The sequence below is a fragment of the Leucoraja erinacea genome, chromosome 25, assembly GCF_028641065.1.
Source record: "Leucoraja erinacea ecotype New England chromosome 25, Leri_hhj_1, whole genome shotgun sequence".
Classification (NCBI taxonomy): domain Eukaryota; kingdom Metazoa; phylum Chordata; class Chondrichthyes; order Rajiformes; family Rajidae; genus Leucoraja; species Leucoraja erinaceus.
Window position 1 is genome coordinate 24100412 of NC_073401.1, and position 16607 is coordinate 24117018.

A 16607-nucleotide genomic window follows, 5' to 3' on the forward strand; every position below is an offset into this window, starting at 1 on the left:
CAAAATACCCTGAGATACAGTTTGTCCTTTGTGATCTGTGTAACTTGACTTGTTTGCCATTGGTAGTTCATATTTCTAACTAAGCATGTGCTATAGCCTGAAATGACTCCTCTTGTCAACATATGATAGGCTGAAGTGGCCCAGAGCGATAATCTTGCCCTGTTGGTGAAGGTAAAACATTTACACAATTAACTATGTTTGTCCTGCGCTTGAGCTGCATGCTACTGCAGAGCGTGTTTTTCAGACTTGCTTTTCATCTTTTGGGCCTTATTAACACACAAGCTTTCACGATGGCAAAACCTAAAATTCCTGCCTAGCAAAATGTTCAGAAATAAATCGTTTGTTTTCAAGTGTTTCACGAGGCACATTTAACATTAATGATTGTAGTAACTTCAATGAAACATCCAGGTCCTCTAACCATCCCAAATTAATGGATGGAATAAAATACCCATTCTTGAGCTTTACCCAAGCACATATATATATATATGCTTTACACATCTGGAAAAAGCTTCATCTTTCTAAGAAACCATGTGCAAACTCCAGACTGTGCCTGGGCATCTAGGATCCAGGACTTTGAGCCGGTGCAGCTGTAGAATTGCTGCCTTGCAGCAGTGGAGTTCCTGCCTTGCAGCACAAAAGACCCAGGTTCGAACCTGACTATGGGTGCTGTCTGTACGGAATTTGTACGTTCTCCCTGTGACCCCGTGGGTTCACTCCGGGCGTTCCAGTTTCCTCCCACACTCCAAAGACGTACAGGTTTGCCGGTTAATTGGCTTTGGTAAAATTGTAAATTGTCCCTAGTGTGTAAGATATTGCGAGTGAATGGAGTGATCGCTGGACATCGCGGACTCAGTGGGCCGAAGGGTCCGTTTCCGTGCTGTATCTTCCTAAAGTCTAAAGAATCTTCTAAAGAAAGTAGTGGGGTTTCTTTCTCTTAATTTATGCTGCAGATGATTTGAGGCATTGCCAAACACCAATCACTTTTGTTTGCAAATGTTTGCCATATTCTCATTTGTTTGTGAATGCTATGCCAACTACACACTAAACCACAAAGCTGAAGGTTATCCAAGCAGAATAACCAGCAAATGGTGGTAAATGGTTTCCATTTCTACAAGTAGAAATGCAAAACAGGCTCATTTACAATTCATTCTTAATGCTCTGCTCTGGATGGTGTTGAACCTTTTGAGTGTTGTTGTATGCGCACTATTCCAGGCAAGTGGAGAGAGTTCTGTCACACTTGTGTCTCGTAGCTGGTGGAAAGATTTTGGGGTGCTAGGAAGTGAGTCATCCATGACGATTCTCGGCCACTGATCCGCTCTTGTAGTCAGTCACAAGACCAATGTGTCCAATCTGTTTAGGTTCTCATTAATGGTAACTCTCATGATGTTGATAAAGAGTGACTCAGTCATGATGATGTTATTGAACATCAAGAGTAGAGAGAATCAGAGAGACATACCGCACAGAAACAGACCTTTCGTCCAAAATCATCTCTGGCGACCAAGTTTGCATTCTGGGCTAGTCCCATTTGCCTGCATTTGACCCATACCACTAAACCATCCACCTATCTATACAAATGTATTTTAAAAGTTGTGATAGTATCCACTTCTATAGCTTCCTCTTGCAGCTCGTTCCAGATAAGAACTACCCTCTGAGCGAAATGGTTGCTTCTGCAATCCCATTTAAATGTATCATTCCTCTCACCTTAGTTTATGTCCTGTAGTTTTAGAATCCTCCACTCTGGGGAAAAGATGGCGAATGTTCACTTTATCCAAGTCACTCATGATGTTGTAAACTTCAGTAAGGTCTCCCTTCAGCCTCATATGTTCCAAAGAAAAAAGTGTATCCAGCATCTCCCTATAAACTCAAGCCTGGTTCATGTCCTGGTGAATCTCTCTACATTCCTTCCAACTTAATGACATTCTTCCTATATCTGGGCAATCAGAACTACATCTAGTACTCCAAGAGTGGTCTCACCAATGACTTGGACAACTGTATCATGATGTCCCAATTTTTGTATCAATACTTTTCCTAATGAAGGCAAGCCTGCCAAACTCCGTCTACCCGCACTGCTGATTTCAGGTAACCATGCACCTATACTCATTCCTTCAGCTTTTTGTGTCACCTATACTCCTAGATTTACCATTTACTGAGCAAGTCCGGCCTTCATTTGACATATCAATGCAACATTTCATACCTGTCAGAGTTAAATTCAATTTTCAATTCCTTGATCCGCCCACGCAACTAATCTAGATCCTATTATAAGCTTAGATATTCTTCCACACCATCCAGTATACACCAATTTAGGTGTCATGTACAAATGTACCCACAATGTTAACCATGTTGTCATTGCCATCTGTTAATGTAGATAACAAACGACAGTGGACCCAGCACCAATCCTTGTGGCACACCACTGGTCACAGGCCTCCAATCGACCTTCCATAACTGCCCTCTGAATTTTTCATCTAAGCCAGTTTTGAATCTAATTTGCAAGCTCACCTTGGATTCTGTGTGATCTAATTGTTCATACCAGCCCATGGCACGCAACCTAGCTAAAGTCCTTGTCGAGAATGTTCACTGCCCTACCCTCATCAGCCTTCAAAAAGATACTGTCAGATTTGTGTGACACGATTTCCTGTGTACAGAGTCATGCTGATTTCCTCTAATCAGCTCCTACCTATCCAAATGCCGGTAGAACCGTTCCCTCAAAATTCCCACAACTGACGTCAGCCTCGCAGGTCTTGTCCTTGATTCCCTTCGTAAATGACAGTACAGGTGCACAACCTTTTATCCGAAGATCCAAATAACGAAAACCTCCGAATAGCGGACATTTTTTTCGGTCCTTGAAGAAAGTTCCTTGAAAACGTTCACCGAGTGCGGCCCGCAGAGGTGACAGCGTAACCTCCGGTCGGTCCTCGAAGAAAGGGGAACTAAATCCCCATTCATAAAAGAGAAGGTGAGGGTATATTGCGCGGGAGGGTCAATAATTGACAATATGCTGCTACAGGTGCACAACCTTTTATCCGGTGTTCCAGAAACCGAAAAGCTCCGAAAACCGGCCATTTTTTCCAAATGTCGTCTGCGCACCAAAGCTCGCGTTTGGCGCCAAACTTGACCCAAAACGACCCACGGTCAACCCAGGTCTGTACTACTGTAGCGGCTGCCTCCTCCCTGGAGACCGGGAGACGCTTAAACATCTGTAAATCATTGCTTAAATGTTAGTCAGTTAGTTTGGAGGGCTTTTATGTGAAGGGGGGGTGAAGGGGTAAACTTTAATTCTTAGTCCCCTACCTGGTCGGAGAGGCGGGGATACCATCAAATCCAGCGACGCTCCGCGATGTTGTGTGTCGGCGGCCACAGCGTTCCGGAGCTTGCCGCACGGCGACCCGGTAAGGCATTGCCCGCTCCCCGCTGGTATCCCAGCGCGACGCCGCCGACTCCCGACATTCCCGGAGCTGGGACGTCCGACCGCGGGCGGCGCTGGATTTGGAGCGCCTCGCAGCCAGGGGTAGAGTTGCTGGGGTCGGAGCTACAACCGGCGCCGCCCGCGGCCGGACGGAGCCTCCAGCTCCGCGAGGTTGGGAGTCGCCGACCAGGTAGGGGACTAAGAATTAAAGTTTTCCCCCTTCACCCCGACTCCACCACCACCACATAAAATCCCTCCAAACTAACTGACTAACATTTATGCAATGATTCTCCCGGTCACCGGGGAGGAGGCAGCAGCTCCAGACTTTTCAAGCCGCCCGCGCTACCTACCTAATCTACGCTAAAAATCTTCCATTCTGAAATCCGAAAATGTCCGAAATCCGACAAGTGTCTGGTCCCAAGGCTTTCGGATAAAAGGTTGTGCACCTGTACCTACCCGCTCAGTTAAAAAGTTCCCACGGTAGACTAACGATACACAGTGTATCGTGAGTCTTGCGTGGGAACTTTTTAACTCAGCGTGCAGGCAGCAGCAGATTGTCGCTCCCTTCAGTTTCACCCCACCTACATCCCTCTGCTTCCCGGCCCCTTGTGACCCCTTCCCTCCCCTCTCCAGCTCCCCGCTCATTGCACCGGCGCGGGGGCTTTGTACTGTCTTCACGTCGGCGATGGCAGCAGGTCAGTGCAGTCACCGGAGACGTCAGGACCAATTGGACGTCGACCACCAGGCCCACCTCAAGCACGGAGAACCCAGAGACCCACAGCCAACAGCAGCCCAGCCCAGCCCCGCTCCAACTACAGAGGAACCTGGGTTGCGGATGACAGGGCGCAGCTCGGGGCGTCGTGGGGGCCCATCGGGGAGCGGGTTCCTGTTGGTCCTGACGTCTCCGGCCACCTGCTATCCTCCGGGAACTGTACCGCCCTTGCAGGAGAGTGGGGTTGTTTGCAGTTGCAGAAGGAGGGGGCAAGGGCGGTACAGTTCCCAGTCTCAGCTCCAGTCCAGGGGGGTGGCCGGAGACGTCAGGACCAACGGGACAGCGACCCCCAGGCCCACTGCAAGCACGGAGATCCCAGAGACCCACAGCCAGCAGCAACACCAGCCCAGCCCCGCTCCAACTCCAGAGGAACACGTAGGGGCAGAAGCTGATGGTGTGCAAGGTACTTCTTGTTCTTGGGGTGGCGCAGCTCGGGCTGTGGGCGAACTGCCACTTGTCGCAGTAGCGGCCCATCGGGGAGAGGATTCCTCTGGAGTTGGAGGGGGAGGGGGGGTATTGTGCTGTTTGATCGCCCCCTGCTATCCCAGGGACAGGGAGACACAGCGGCTTTTTAGACTGGTGGGCAATCACTTCCAAAGTTCTGCCCACACAGTCAGTACACCTCTCCTACACTGCATTTCATACAAACATTTATTCTGCAAGAAAAAACTACATTGAAGACTCAAACTCCCGACCGAGTAACTGCCAGGATCGAGGCGCAAACTCGCGACCTAGCTCGGGGATTCAATAATCCCCGAGCTAGGCCGCCGCCAGCCATTAAAATCTACGCTAAAAAATTTCCATTCCGAAGACCGACAAATTCTGAATTATGAAAAGTGTCTGGTTCCAAGGCTTTCGGATAAAAGGTTGTGCACCTGTACAACGTTAGCAATAAGCAATAACTTAGTGCCTGCTTTTCAGGAATTGTCCCATCTGGGACATATGACAATAAAACACTCTTGACTCTTGCCTAATGTAATGTAGAAACAGTTTTCCAATTAATAACTGGTAACAATTAGTGTTTGGAACTCTTTCGAGGAAATAATTACGGCAGGCCAGTTGTCAATTTAAAATTGTGTATTGATGTTTGTTAATGAAAGGATATGAATCTGAAGTCATAGTCCAACCACGATCTTCTTGAGGAGTGGAACAGGCTTGAGGAACTAAATGACAACACTTATTTCTATGTATCTATCTGAAATTCCTGTTCACTGACTAATGACTCTCCTGTCCGTAAAAATAACGTAAATTCCTATCCTTTCCATCAAAACTCTTCATGATGTTGGACACTGCCATAAAATCCCTGTAACCTTCACAGTTTAAAGTAGAATGATTCTAGATTGTCTAGTCCTAAAGGCTACAATGTTCGTACTTAGATGCTTTCCACATTTGTAGTGACACATGCATCGGAAAGCTTGCTAACCATTGCTTGCCATCAAACTCAAAATTAACTATTTTACATTTAATAGTCCTATAATGTTGAATATGTGTAGTCTTGTTGTCAATGTTGGAATGAATGATTAATTAAGAAGAAAATCCATAACTAAAATTGTAAGCTGAGTTTGCGCAAATTCATTGTATGCAGTAAGAAGCATTTCACTGTGTCCACACACTAATATGACTTCAATTCTGCAGAAATTACTGGGAAATTCATTGCTGAAGCTGGAGGGAGATGACCGTTTGGATATAAACTGCACATTACCACTCACTGAGCAGGTATGTTGGCAAATGAAATGAGTGGAATTTCCCTCATTGATCAGTGGCGCACTTGCTAAGCAATGGTGTGCCTTCCTGGAATTGTGGAGAGATGGTGTGTTTTTGGGGCAGTGCAGTGGCGATGCGGTAGATTTGCTGCCATGCAGTGCCAGAGATCCAGGTTCATCCTGACTACGGGTACTTGTCTGTATGAATCAAAGCGTGTGGATAAATGTGTTTCTGGGATCTTGTGTGAGCATTGCATGAGTCTCTGGACTGCCAACAATGGCCTTCTCCAGCACAACGTACTCCAAGTGTTCCTGCAAATGTTTAAAAAGAACACTCCGTGTGTAATCAGGGCCGGATTTAGATGCTGAGAGGCCCTAAGCTATTTCACTTGTGAGGCCCCCCCCTCCCAATCCATCACCCCCACGACTAAATGACCATGACTACCCCTCACAAGTGAAATAGCTTAGGGCCTCTCTTCATCTAAATCCGGCCCTGCCCAGTGGAGTGGGAATCTGCAGCGTGGAAGCTTCAGGCCCAGTGCTGAGTCCAGGCTGCAGGTAAGGCGGCGGCTGCGGGCTGCTGGATGGCTGTGGAGTGGCCAGGTCAGCAGGCTAAGAGTAGGAGGTCCCGGTGGGCGGATGGTCAGTGGGGCGGTGAGGTTCGACAGGTCCGGTGAGGCAGCGAGGTGAGTAGGCCCCCCTAGATCTCGAGGCCCTAAGCTTAAGCTTACATATTGCCTAGCTTATATGTAAATCCGGACTTGTGTGTAATTATATTATCTCATAATCCTTGACTTAGTTACTTTACCAAGATTGTAAAGGGAACTAAGGACAAGAAGTACCCTGTCAAATTTTCCAAGTAACATCAAATGACAGGGAAGTGGTTGGTATCAGGTTTTGCTCATGGAAAAAATCAATTCTCAATTGCACAATGCTGACATAATCAACATTTTAATTGAACTCACAGACATGGATTATAGAGTGTGAGGTTTTCGATAATTAAGACGGTGGAAATCAATGCTTTTATTATTTATTCATAATTTGCAATGTTCACATCACAGGCAAGGTCACCACTTACTTGGGCGACTCTAATTACCCTCATGAGATTGTGGTCACCTCAATTGGAACCATTGCAGGCACTTCAGGTGAAGGTACTCCAACTAAGCTGTTGAGGGTGTTCCAGGTTTTCTAACCAAGGAAAACAGAGGAATTGAAATGTATTTCAAAGTGGTGGTAGTGTAACATTTTAACATAAACATCCACCACAGTGACTCCTCCACATTCCTCACTGTGATGGAAGGCGGGAAAAAAGTTAAATCTCTTCCCTTCTTTGTTCTCCCGCGGTCGGGGGCCTCGAGCCTTCCATTGACGGGGCGATCTTGGCTCCGGTAGCCAGTGGTCGGGCCCTCCGGTTCGGGGTGATCAAGCTCCCGCATCGGGGGGAGGGGATCTCAGCTCCCCCACGCCGGGCGATCGGACCCCGACTCGGGACTGGGCAAACCTCTTGCGACTTTGGAGCTTCCCGACATCAGTCTCTATCCGAGCCTGCAAGCTCAGACAGACAGACCGTTGGCAAAGCTGACATCGCCACCCGGTGGAATGTGTTGCACCAGTGTTGAAGAGAATGAGCATTTATGGTGTTGAATGCTGTGTCATTCTGTGTTTTTTGTATTATTTAACACAATTTCATTCTCCCCCTTTATAAATCTTTTTTTTAACCTCTTGCTGGTATCCAAAAATATTTCCAATCCTCTGGCCAAAAGCACTGTCTGACCAAGACCAGCAACAAAGCTCCTTGTGGTTCCTCAGCCTCAAAATACCACAGGCAGATATAAAAGGCTCTGAGCAGGACATGGGAAATGTAGCCAGTTAATGCTCAACTGGAGAATCAAATCCTCCTCTGCACATGAATGCAGTAACCCAGATCAATCAATGGACTGCACTCTCACATCCTGACCGTACAGTTTCAATGGCAATATTGTTCAAATGAAACCTCTCCAGAATGATTGTACAATGGCTTGGGGACCCCAAACTCAATTTATAAATATTACCTTGGTCATATGCCGAGAAGATAGAAGGACAATTTGAAAGCACTACAATGATATGGTTGTCTCAATTGAATTAGCGAGTGTTTATGTTTGAAGGAAGAGCTGCCGTAATTTTAATTCTCACATTGATAGGTTTTTATTCATCGCATGGGACAAAGGCTGATATATTGCTTTAGATTGTCAATCGGCTATTATTTCACACTGTATTGAAAAAGGTGTGAGGGATTTTATATATTATTGTATGTATTATCCCATTGTGGATGCACGCATGTAGCTTGTGTCCATAAACATGGTTTTCTATTGGGGGAGGGGGGGTGTTGATGCATCTGAAGCACACAAAGTTTTGTACACATTCTTGTCAATGATGTGATTATACCTGTGCAGGACACATTAAATTATCAGAGTATCTATTTATAATATTATTATATCTGAGGAGAGCTCACTTTTATGCATCTACAGATTGTGCTGGTTGGGACAGAGGAAGGCCTATATGCATTAAATGTCGTGAAGAACTCCCTTGTGCACATCCCAGGTGTGGGATCGGTGTTCCAGCTTCATATCCTAAAGGAGCTTGATCGACTCGTCATGATTGCAGGTTATTATGGACTTGCTGAAATGTATTTACCAGCAATAACATTGCACCATAACATCTTTCATTTGAAGGGTCTAATTTTATAGCTTCCTTTGGAAGTGATTGAAATGTAGATTTATTTTTTGCTACAGACGTTCACATTGTTGTGCTTTCTGGGGACGCTTCATGTCAGAGTCTTTGTGAATGGCATTTCATTATCTATTTGACAGGAGAAGAGCGAGCCTTCTGTTATGTGGATATTAAGAAGGTGAAGCTGTCATTAGCTCAATCCCACCTGCCTGGCCAACCAGACCTTGTACCTACAGTTTTCGACAACTTGAAAGGATGTCACCTGTTTGCAACGGGGAAAGTGAGCACAACAACAGTCTTTAATCAGTGTTAGCTCTCTGTGTTAAATGTTCACTGTTTGAGGATGTGAATTTTACCACAATCTGTAGCATTGGAATCTTCTTGTATTATTCCACTTAGTTCAAAATCCAGAGCCACGATATACAATGGTAAATCAAATAACATCAAGTTATCCTTTTTGTCGATAATTATGTTTTCCCTCATGTTCAAATAAGGAAGAGAAAATTTAAATAGAGAATTAGTCTCAGCACTTCATGTGTCTTTTGCAGTTTTTAAGGCAAGGGTGGCAAGCAACAGATGTATGACTCACTTGATAATTGAGGACCAGATTTATATTTTTTAATTATCAGCATGGGGGAAAGCTCGGCAGCAATATAGGGTGGCACAGTGGCACAGAGGTAGAGTTGCTGCCTTACAGTGCCAGGGACCCTGATTCGATCCTGACTGGTGCTGTCTGTACAGAGTTTGTGTGTTCTCCATGTGACCGCATGGGCTTTCTCCAGTTGCTCTGGCTTCCTCCCACACTCCAAAGACATGCAGGTTTATACGTTAATTGGCTTCTGTAAATTGTAAATTATCCCTAGTGTGTAGGATAGTGCTACTTTACGGGGTGATCGATGGATGCACGGACCCGGGTGGGCCGAAGGGCCTGTTTACGCACTGTATGTCTAAATCAAAAGGAAGGGAGGAGCTTCCAAAGTAAGTGCCATATCATTGCAAGGGAGAAGGGTGAGCAGATGCCCTCAAAATCATCATCATATTCCCTTTTGCCAATCATGGCCACCGCCATCAATAACCCACAATACCGATCTGACCACCTCCCTTCTGTGATCAGCAAACTCCCCGGTCAAATCCTAGCCGTTTCATTTCTTCCTCCCCCTGGCTGGCAACTTTCCAAAGGATCCCTGGCTGTAGCCTCCTGATGCTAAATTCCCCAAATTGGCAGTTAGCCAGCTTTACAAGTTGGTTGATCGAGTAGAGAATGGAAAAATAATCATACTGAGGTCAGTTATTAAACATGAAAGAAGCATTGAATTCCTCCATCTGCTCCCAAACTCTGTGTGCCCTACCTCGTGAACATCAGGCCCAGTGCATGCCAAATCATAGGATATTTTATGTATTTCTAATTGCGTCTTGCTTGTCATACTCATTTAACAAATGCCTTTTGTACGCGAGTACTGTAATTCTATAAGATAGTTTTACGTTTGATTCCATGTTTCATAACAAACTGCACAGTGAAATAAGACTTTCCCTTCATATCTTCAATACTTGCTGTCATAATAATAATGGCAAAATCGATTGTTAGTTACAATATGTACTGAAACTATTAAATTATTAGCCTTTCATGGTTTAACCTGGACATCAATTTGGACAGACTAGATTTAGAGGGATTGTTTCTATATTTTTTAATTGCTCCTTTATGAAAATGAACAAATTGAAATCAAATTTTAATTTAAACTGTGATGTTGCTACTGTTGGACACTAAGGTTAGCCCAGTCGTAACTCTTCAAAGACGAGACATTGCTTCTCAGTGTTTACAGTGCCCTCCATAATGTTTGGGACAAAGACCCATCATTTATTTATTTGCCTCTGTACTCCACAATTTGAGATTTGTAATAGAAAAAAATCAGATGTGGTTAAAGTGCACAGTCAGATTTTAATAAAGGCCATTTTTATACATTTTGGTCATATACATTTATACAAATGATGGGTCTTTGTCCCAAACATCATGGAGGTCACTGTACATGTTCCAAGCTTCTTATATTTAAAGATTGACCTGCCAGTTTGTGGTTTGGATTCTCTGCAGCAGTGTTTTGAGAATGGAAATCGTTGTTACCTAATTTAATAAGTTCCCCAGAATATAACAGACTGGGTTTTCCTGGTAATATTGCCTGTTCACATATCATTCTCAGTTCCGTGATAAAATTTGCCAACTTCCTGACACTATTCTTTGGGGAAACAAGGAACAACAGAGTGTGAAGGTATGCCACTTCCACATCATTCATCTGTGTACTTAAACCACAGTAAACCTTTGTGCTCGGACAGCATCTCCACCCATTCATATGGCGAAGGAACCAAGACCAGGTTTAGATAATTGGCGTTTTTGCAAACTCTTTAAATTAAATGTTATGTTATTTTCAAGCACATTTAAACGTGTTTATGATTTGTGACCTTGAAAAATTTCAGTATTTGAGCTTTTGTATTTTTAGATGTTTTGCGAGTCAGAAGCATCTGACCAAACAATAGGATGTAATTTAGGCTTGCTGTCAAAAAATGTAAGCATTTATATATCCTGCACATCCCTCCTTAAAACATAGAAACATAGAGAATAGATGCAGGTGTAGGCCATTCGGTCCTTCGAGCCAGCACCGCCATTCAATATGATCATGGCTGATCATCCACAATCAGTGCCTCGTTCCTGCTTTCTCCCCATATCCCTTGATTCCTAGCTCTAAGTTATATCTAACTCTCTTGAAAACATGCAGTGAATTGGCCTCCCCTGCCTTCTGTGGCAGAGAATTCCACAGATTCGCAACTCTCTGGGTGAAAACATTTTTCTTCATCTCAGTCTGAAATGGCCTACCCCATATTGTTAAATTGTGGCCCCTGGTTCTGGACTCCCCCAGCATCGAGAACATTTTTCCTGCATCTGGCCTGTCCAATCCCTTATGATTTTTAGGTACCCAAAAATGCTGGAGAAACTCAGCGGGTGCAGCAGCATCTATGGAGCGAAGGAAATAGGCAATGTTGCGGGCCGAAACCCTTCTTCAGACATTCTTAAACACCTTAAGAATTTTATATGTTTCAAAAATATACCCTCACATCCTTCTAAATTCCAGTGAATATAGGGGTTTGCAAACTGAAGGTCTTGTCATGACAAAGGGCCTCCCACCACCTTGAACCACCTTTGAATTGGCCTCAGGAAATCCACACAAGGTTAACAAAGATTTCCTATGGGTCAGTAGTGAGCACGGGTGACACAAGATCAACCACAAAATCCACGATGTCAATTTACGACACTAACAGTTGTGGTATTTTTTTCATAGATTGAGGGTATACCTTGTACCTGTGCAGCAATGTCAAATAAAGTCTGCATCCTCCGTTATAATGATGGGCTTGACAGCTTTGGCATACGCAAGGTGAGTGTGATCATGCAGTGCACACAAACACCTGTTTAGAATAGAACTGATTACTTCATTTACCTCGCCTTTCGCTACCTACTATTCTTTAGTGTTTTCCTGTAATACAATGGCTGATTTATGCTATGGTGTATGATTTAGAATATCTGTATTACATAGAATTATCAAAATTGGCCCGTGCTATACACTTGAGGTAAGTCTAACAAAATACAGGTAGTTCTGCTATAATGCAATAGTTACATTGAACCTTTGCATGATAGAAAGTCTCATTACAGCAAGATGGGCTGTATTTACCTTCAATAGGTGTCCTCTGATCTACACCAATCTGTGTAATGGCAAAACCACCAGCATTTTATTTGTGGGTGTGTGTGTGTGTGTGTGTGTGTGTAATCTGTCACAGTGAATTGGGCCATTAACATCATCCGCTTCAATATCTCCCACAGGAAATTGACACATCAGAGCCCTGTAGCTGTATACAGTTTACGACATACAGTATCATCATAGGTACCAACAAGTTCTATGAGATAGAAATGAAAAACTACACACTGGACGGTAAGAACAGTCGTTGGAAAACAGGAGCATTGAATAGTTTTGGAGATACAGCGTGGAACCAGGTCCTTCAGCCCACCAATTCCACACCGACCAGCGATCACCTGTACACTGTATAGAAGTTGGGAGGCCATGTTGCAGTAGTATAAGACGTTTGTGAGACCGCATTTAGAATATTGTGTTCAGTTCTGGTCACCGTGTTATAGGAAAGATATTGTCAAGCTTGAAAGGGTTCAGAAAAGATTTACGAGGATGTTGCCAGGGCTAGAGGGTGTGAGCTATAGGGCGAGGTTGAGTAGGCTGGGTCTCTATTCCATGGAGCACAGGAGGATGAGGGGTGATCTTATAGAAATGTACAAAATCATGAGAGGAATAGATCGGGTAGATGCACAGAGTCTCTTGCCCACAGTAAGGGAATTGAGGACCAGAGGACATAGGTTCAAGATGAAGGGGAAAGATTTAATAGGAATCCGAGGGGTAACTTTTTCACACAAATGGTGGCGGGTGTATGGAACAAGCTGCCAGAGGAGGTAGTTGAAGCTGGGACTATCCCATTGTTTAAGAAACAAGTACATGGATAGGACAGGTTTGGAGGGATATGGACCAAGCGCAGGCAAGTGGGACTAGTGTTGATGGGAGATTGTTGGCCGGTGTGGGCCAGTTGGGCCTGTTTCCGCACTGTGTCACTCTGTGACTCGTTCTATCATACACACGAAAGACAATTTACAGAAGCCAATTAACCTACAAACCTGCACGTCTTTTAAGTGTGGGAGGAAAGTGGAGCACCTGGAGAAAACCCAAGTGGTCACAGACATCAACCGAGGTCGGGATCGAACCCGGGTCTCTAGCGCTGCACAGCGGCAATTCTACCACTGCGCCACCGTGCCGCCCATCATGGTGGTCTCAGTTACATCTTGCCTGTATGATGCCCGACTACGGAGTGATTGATACTGACATGAATACTTAATGTACTGAAATATTATTTTTATTTTGTTATCTATCTCCCATTCTTTGTACATTTTTGATGAAAAGTATCAAGCCTTACATTTGCCTGCCTTCTCACATGCAACTGCAAATTACTTCTACAATGCAGGACTTGAGCACCAGAAACACATCTGTGACATGTGGCCGCTGTCAGGTTTCGACTATGACTACTGGCAGACTATTTCCCCTTATGGAACATCATAGTCAAAGCTGACAGCTGCTTTCCACAGGGCATGCAAGAAATGCTATCAAGAGGATTCCTGCCTGCATTTCTTTCTGTTTATTTCCCAACCTCAGGAAATCATGTGGAAGCTCCCACAGCTGAGAAAAAAATTACATGGAGTGAGAAGAAAAGGATTAACTCAAGTGGATAAAAGTACCACAGATAGGTTGATAGACACAAAAGTGCTGGAGTAACTCAGCGGGTTAGGAAACATCTCAGGAGACAAGGAATAGGTGACGTTTTGGGTCAGAACCCTTCTTCAGACTAAAAGTAGAGGGTGGGGGTTGGGCGAGGAGGGGGGGGGGGGGGGGGGGGGGGGGGGGGGGGGGGGGGGGGGGGGGGAATCAGGAGGAGGGAAAAGACCAGAACAAACAGGGCCAGCAACAGATGACTGAGGACAGGTAGAGCCCAGAATGGCCCATTTTTCACTGGGGAAGAGATTACCACTGATGGGTTGTAAATTCTGGACTGTAAGCTAATTATTTAAACATTTTGAGTTTAAAGTAAACCCTTGTGTACTTGAGTAATATTTAAAAGTAAACTAGTGGATGTTTATATTAGCAAACTACCAAATGTTCTGACTTGAGACCATTGATAAGCTTGTATATATTGTTGAACCTGCTCACTGTTAACCTAATGTAATTGGCAATATGACCGTATCATTGAAAGTTACCAATCTCAGGTGCCTCTGTCTCTCGCACTGCAGAATTTCTGGATAAGAACGATATGACGTTGGCTTCTGCTATTTTTGCTGCTTCATCCTACAGTTTCCCAATTGCCATTGCCCAGGTGAATAGCAGTGGGCAAACGGATGAGTTTCTGCTCTGCTTCCATGGTAAGTAACGAGCTTGTAATATAGCCATTGCCTGCGTGTAATGATGGCTGCCTTTAATATTTTATGACATGGTTTATATTTATATTCCTGAAGTTGTTTTCCTTTTATGTGACAAGTCCAACCAGCTTCCAAACAAATAGATTAATTAAACATTTCTTCTGAAGCAAAACTATAGGTGTTCATCCTTGGGAAGCAAATATTTCCTTAAATGCTGTAGTAATTTAATGCACCTGGCCCATATCTCACACACCAGTGAAGCTGATGTGTGGCTTATTGAATGTACAATTTACTACTGACATGACCGTTCAACATGGGGACACAAGGATCTGCAGATGCTGGTTTACAAAAATATAATGCAAAGTGCTGGAAAAACTCAGCAATTCAGGCAGCATCTGGAGAACAAGGGTAGGTTCACCTATCCATGTTCTCCAAATACGCTCCTTGGCCCGCTGAGTTACTGGAGCACTTTGTGTCTTCTGTTGACTTTCCAAGATGTCAGTTTACTTGGTGATACATCTGAATAATCAACATTTGTTAAGGCTATAGATAGACATGAACATAATGTGATATTCTGTTTCATCTGAGGTCTAATGTTTCTTATATTCTACTGCCTGCCTTTAACAGCATCACGGGACAATTTCATCATTTTTGACGTTATTTTTTTAAATCTTTGGCTGCAACAGAATTTGGAGTTATTGTTGATTCGTACGGAAGACGTAGTCGCACTGACGACCTGAAGTGGAAACGTTTGCCCTTGGCATTTGGTAAGTACAGCCTACAGCATCTTTTTGCATTTCTGCATTCAATTTTGTTGGAACAGATTTCCATAAATTGGAGGCATTCAAAGGTTAGTCTGATTTTACTATAATGATTTTGACTTGAAAATTGGATGTACGCATCCTTTTAAAATTTGCTTCCAATTTAAAATTGCGATAATTATAAATTATAAAGAAGATTGTAATACAATTCAAGTTAATAAATATGCAGAACAGGCTAATAATTACAGTGCATTGAACCACAGGCTGAACCACACATAGAGTTCTGTGCATCTTACAGCTCTCCATATTATGAAAGGATTCAGAACCACTGGTATAAATTCACAAGAAATCTGTAATATAACTGAACTCTGAAGCTAAAAGGCTCAGGAAAAACAACAGGATGAAGCTTTATTTCATAGGGTAGGCGTAAAGGAGATGGCACCGATTGTCAAGGAGACCAAAATTAGGAATCACTGGGAAATGATTGGTGTTAATAATAGAAAAGGAATCCAGCTGAAATGTCTTTGCTGAGAGTGGTTTGTGGAATTGCTGCGTGGGAATAATACAAATTTGTTTATTTAGCTTCCTCGTAAACACATGAAGGATATACTGACAGGATTGATTACAGAGCAATTAGAGCATAAAACATGGAACTACCATTGGCCAAATGACCTGTTTCTGGGCTTCAGACTGCATGACCCAGATATTTACAAGGATGGAGGGAAGGCCCAGTGGCTACAAATGCAGGCATCCTGCACAATCTGATATCCTATTTCCTCCTTATAGTTGTCAGATTAAAGAAAGAGTTACACTTTTTAAAATCCTTTCAAGGTTTCAAGACATCTCAAAATACATTACACCTAGTGAAGTACTTCTGAAGTTTATTCATAAGCTATAGGAGCAGAATTAGGCAATTCGGCCCAAAAGATCTACTCCATCATTCAATCATGGCTGATCTATCTTTCCCTCTCAACCCCATTATTTTCCCCATAAACGCTGACACCCATAGTAATCAAGAATCTGTCAATCTCCGCCTTAAAAATGTTGCTGACTGGCCCGCTCCAGACTGCAGGGGTACGTGCTGAGGGGAGCACTGAAGCTCAGTGCAGCCAACGCCGAGGCTTTGTGGGGATGACCACAGTCTGGGGAACTTTTGTTGCTGGACATTGAGGGACAGGGCGCGGTGGAGACGCCCCTCAAACAAGGGAAGGGATATCATCCCTGGGGGCCACATGAGTGGCAAGGGTGCCAG

At 44.0% G+C, this 16607-nt stretch overlaps 1 protein-coding gene across 2 annotated transcripts in view; it reads left to right on the forward strand.

The window, feature by feature from the left end:
- cita (citron rho-interacting serine/threonine kinase a) overlaps positions 1-16607 on the forward strand; it is a 144324-nt gene that overhangs the window by 117892 nt on the left and 9825 nt on the right. The window contains exons 38-45 of one of the 2 annotated variants that reach the window (XM_055655232.1): positions 130-171; positions 5811-5891; positions 8386-8521; positions 8728-8867; positions 11914-12006; positions 12450-12558; positions 14469-14597; positions 15281-15361. In XM_055655232.1, the coding sequence (XP_055511207.1) occupies positions 130-171; positions 5811-5891; positions 8386-8521; positions 8728-8867; positions 11914-12006; positions 12450-12558; positions 14469-14597; positions 15281-15361 (811 nt within the window). The remainder of the gene's footprint in view (positions 1-129; positions 172-5810; positions 5892-8385; positions 8522-8727; positions 8868-11913; positions 12007-12449; positions 12559-14468; positions 14598-15280; positions 15362-16607) is intronic. The other variant, XM_055655233.1, reaches the window with a different exon arrangement.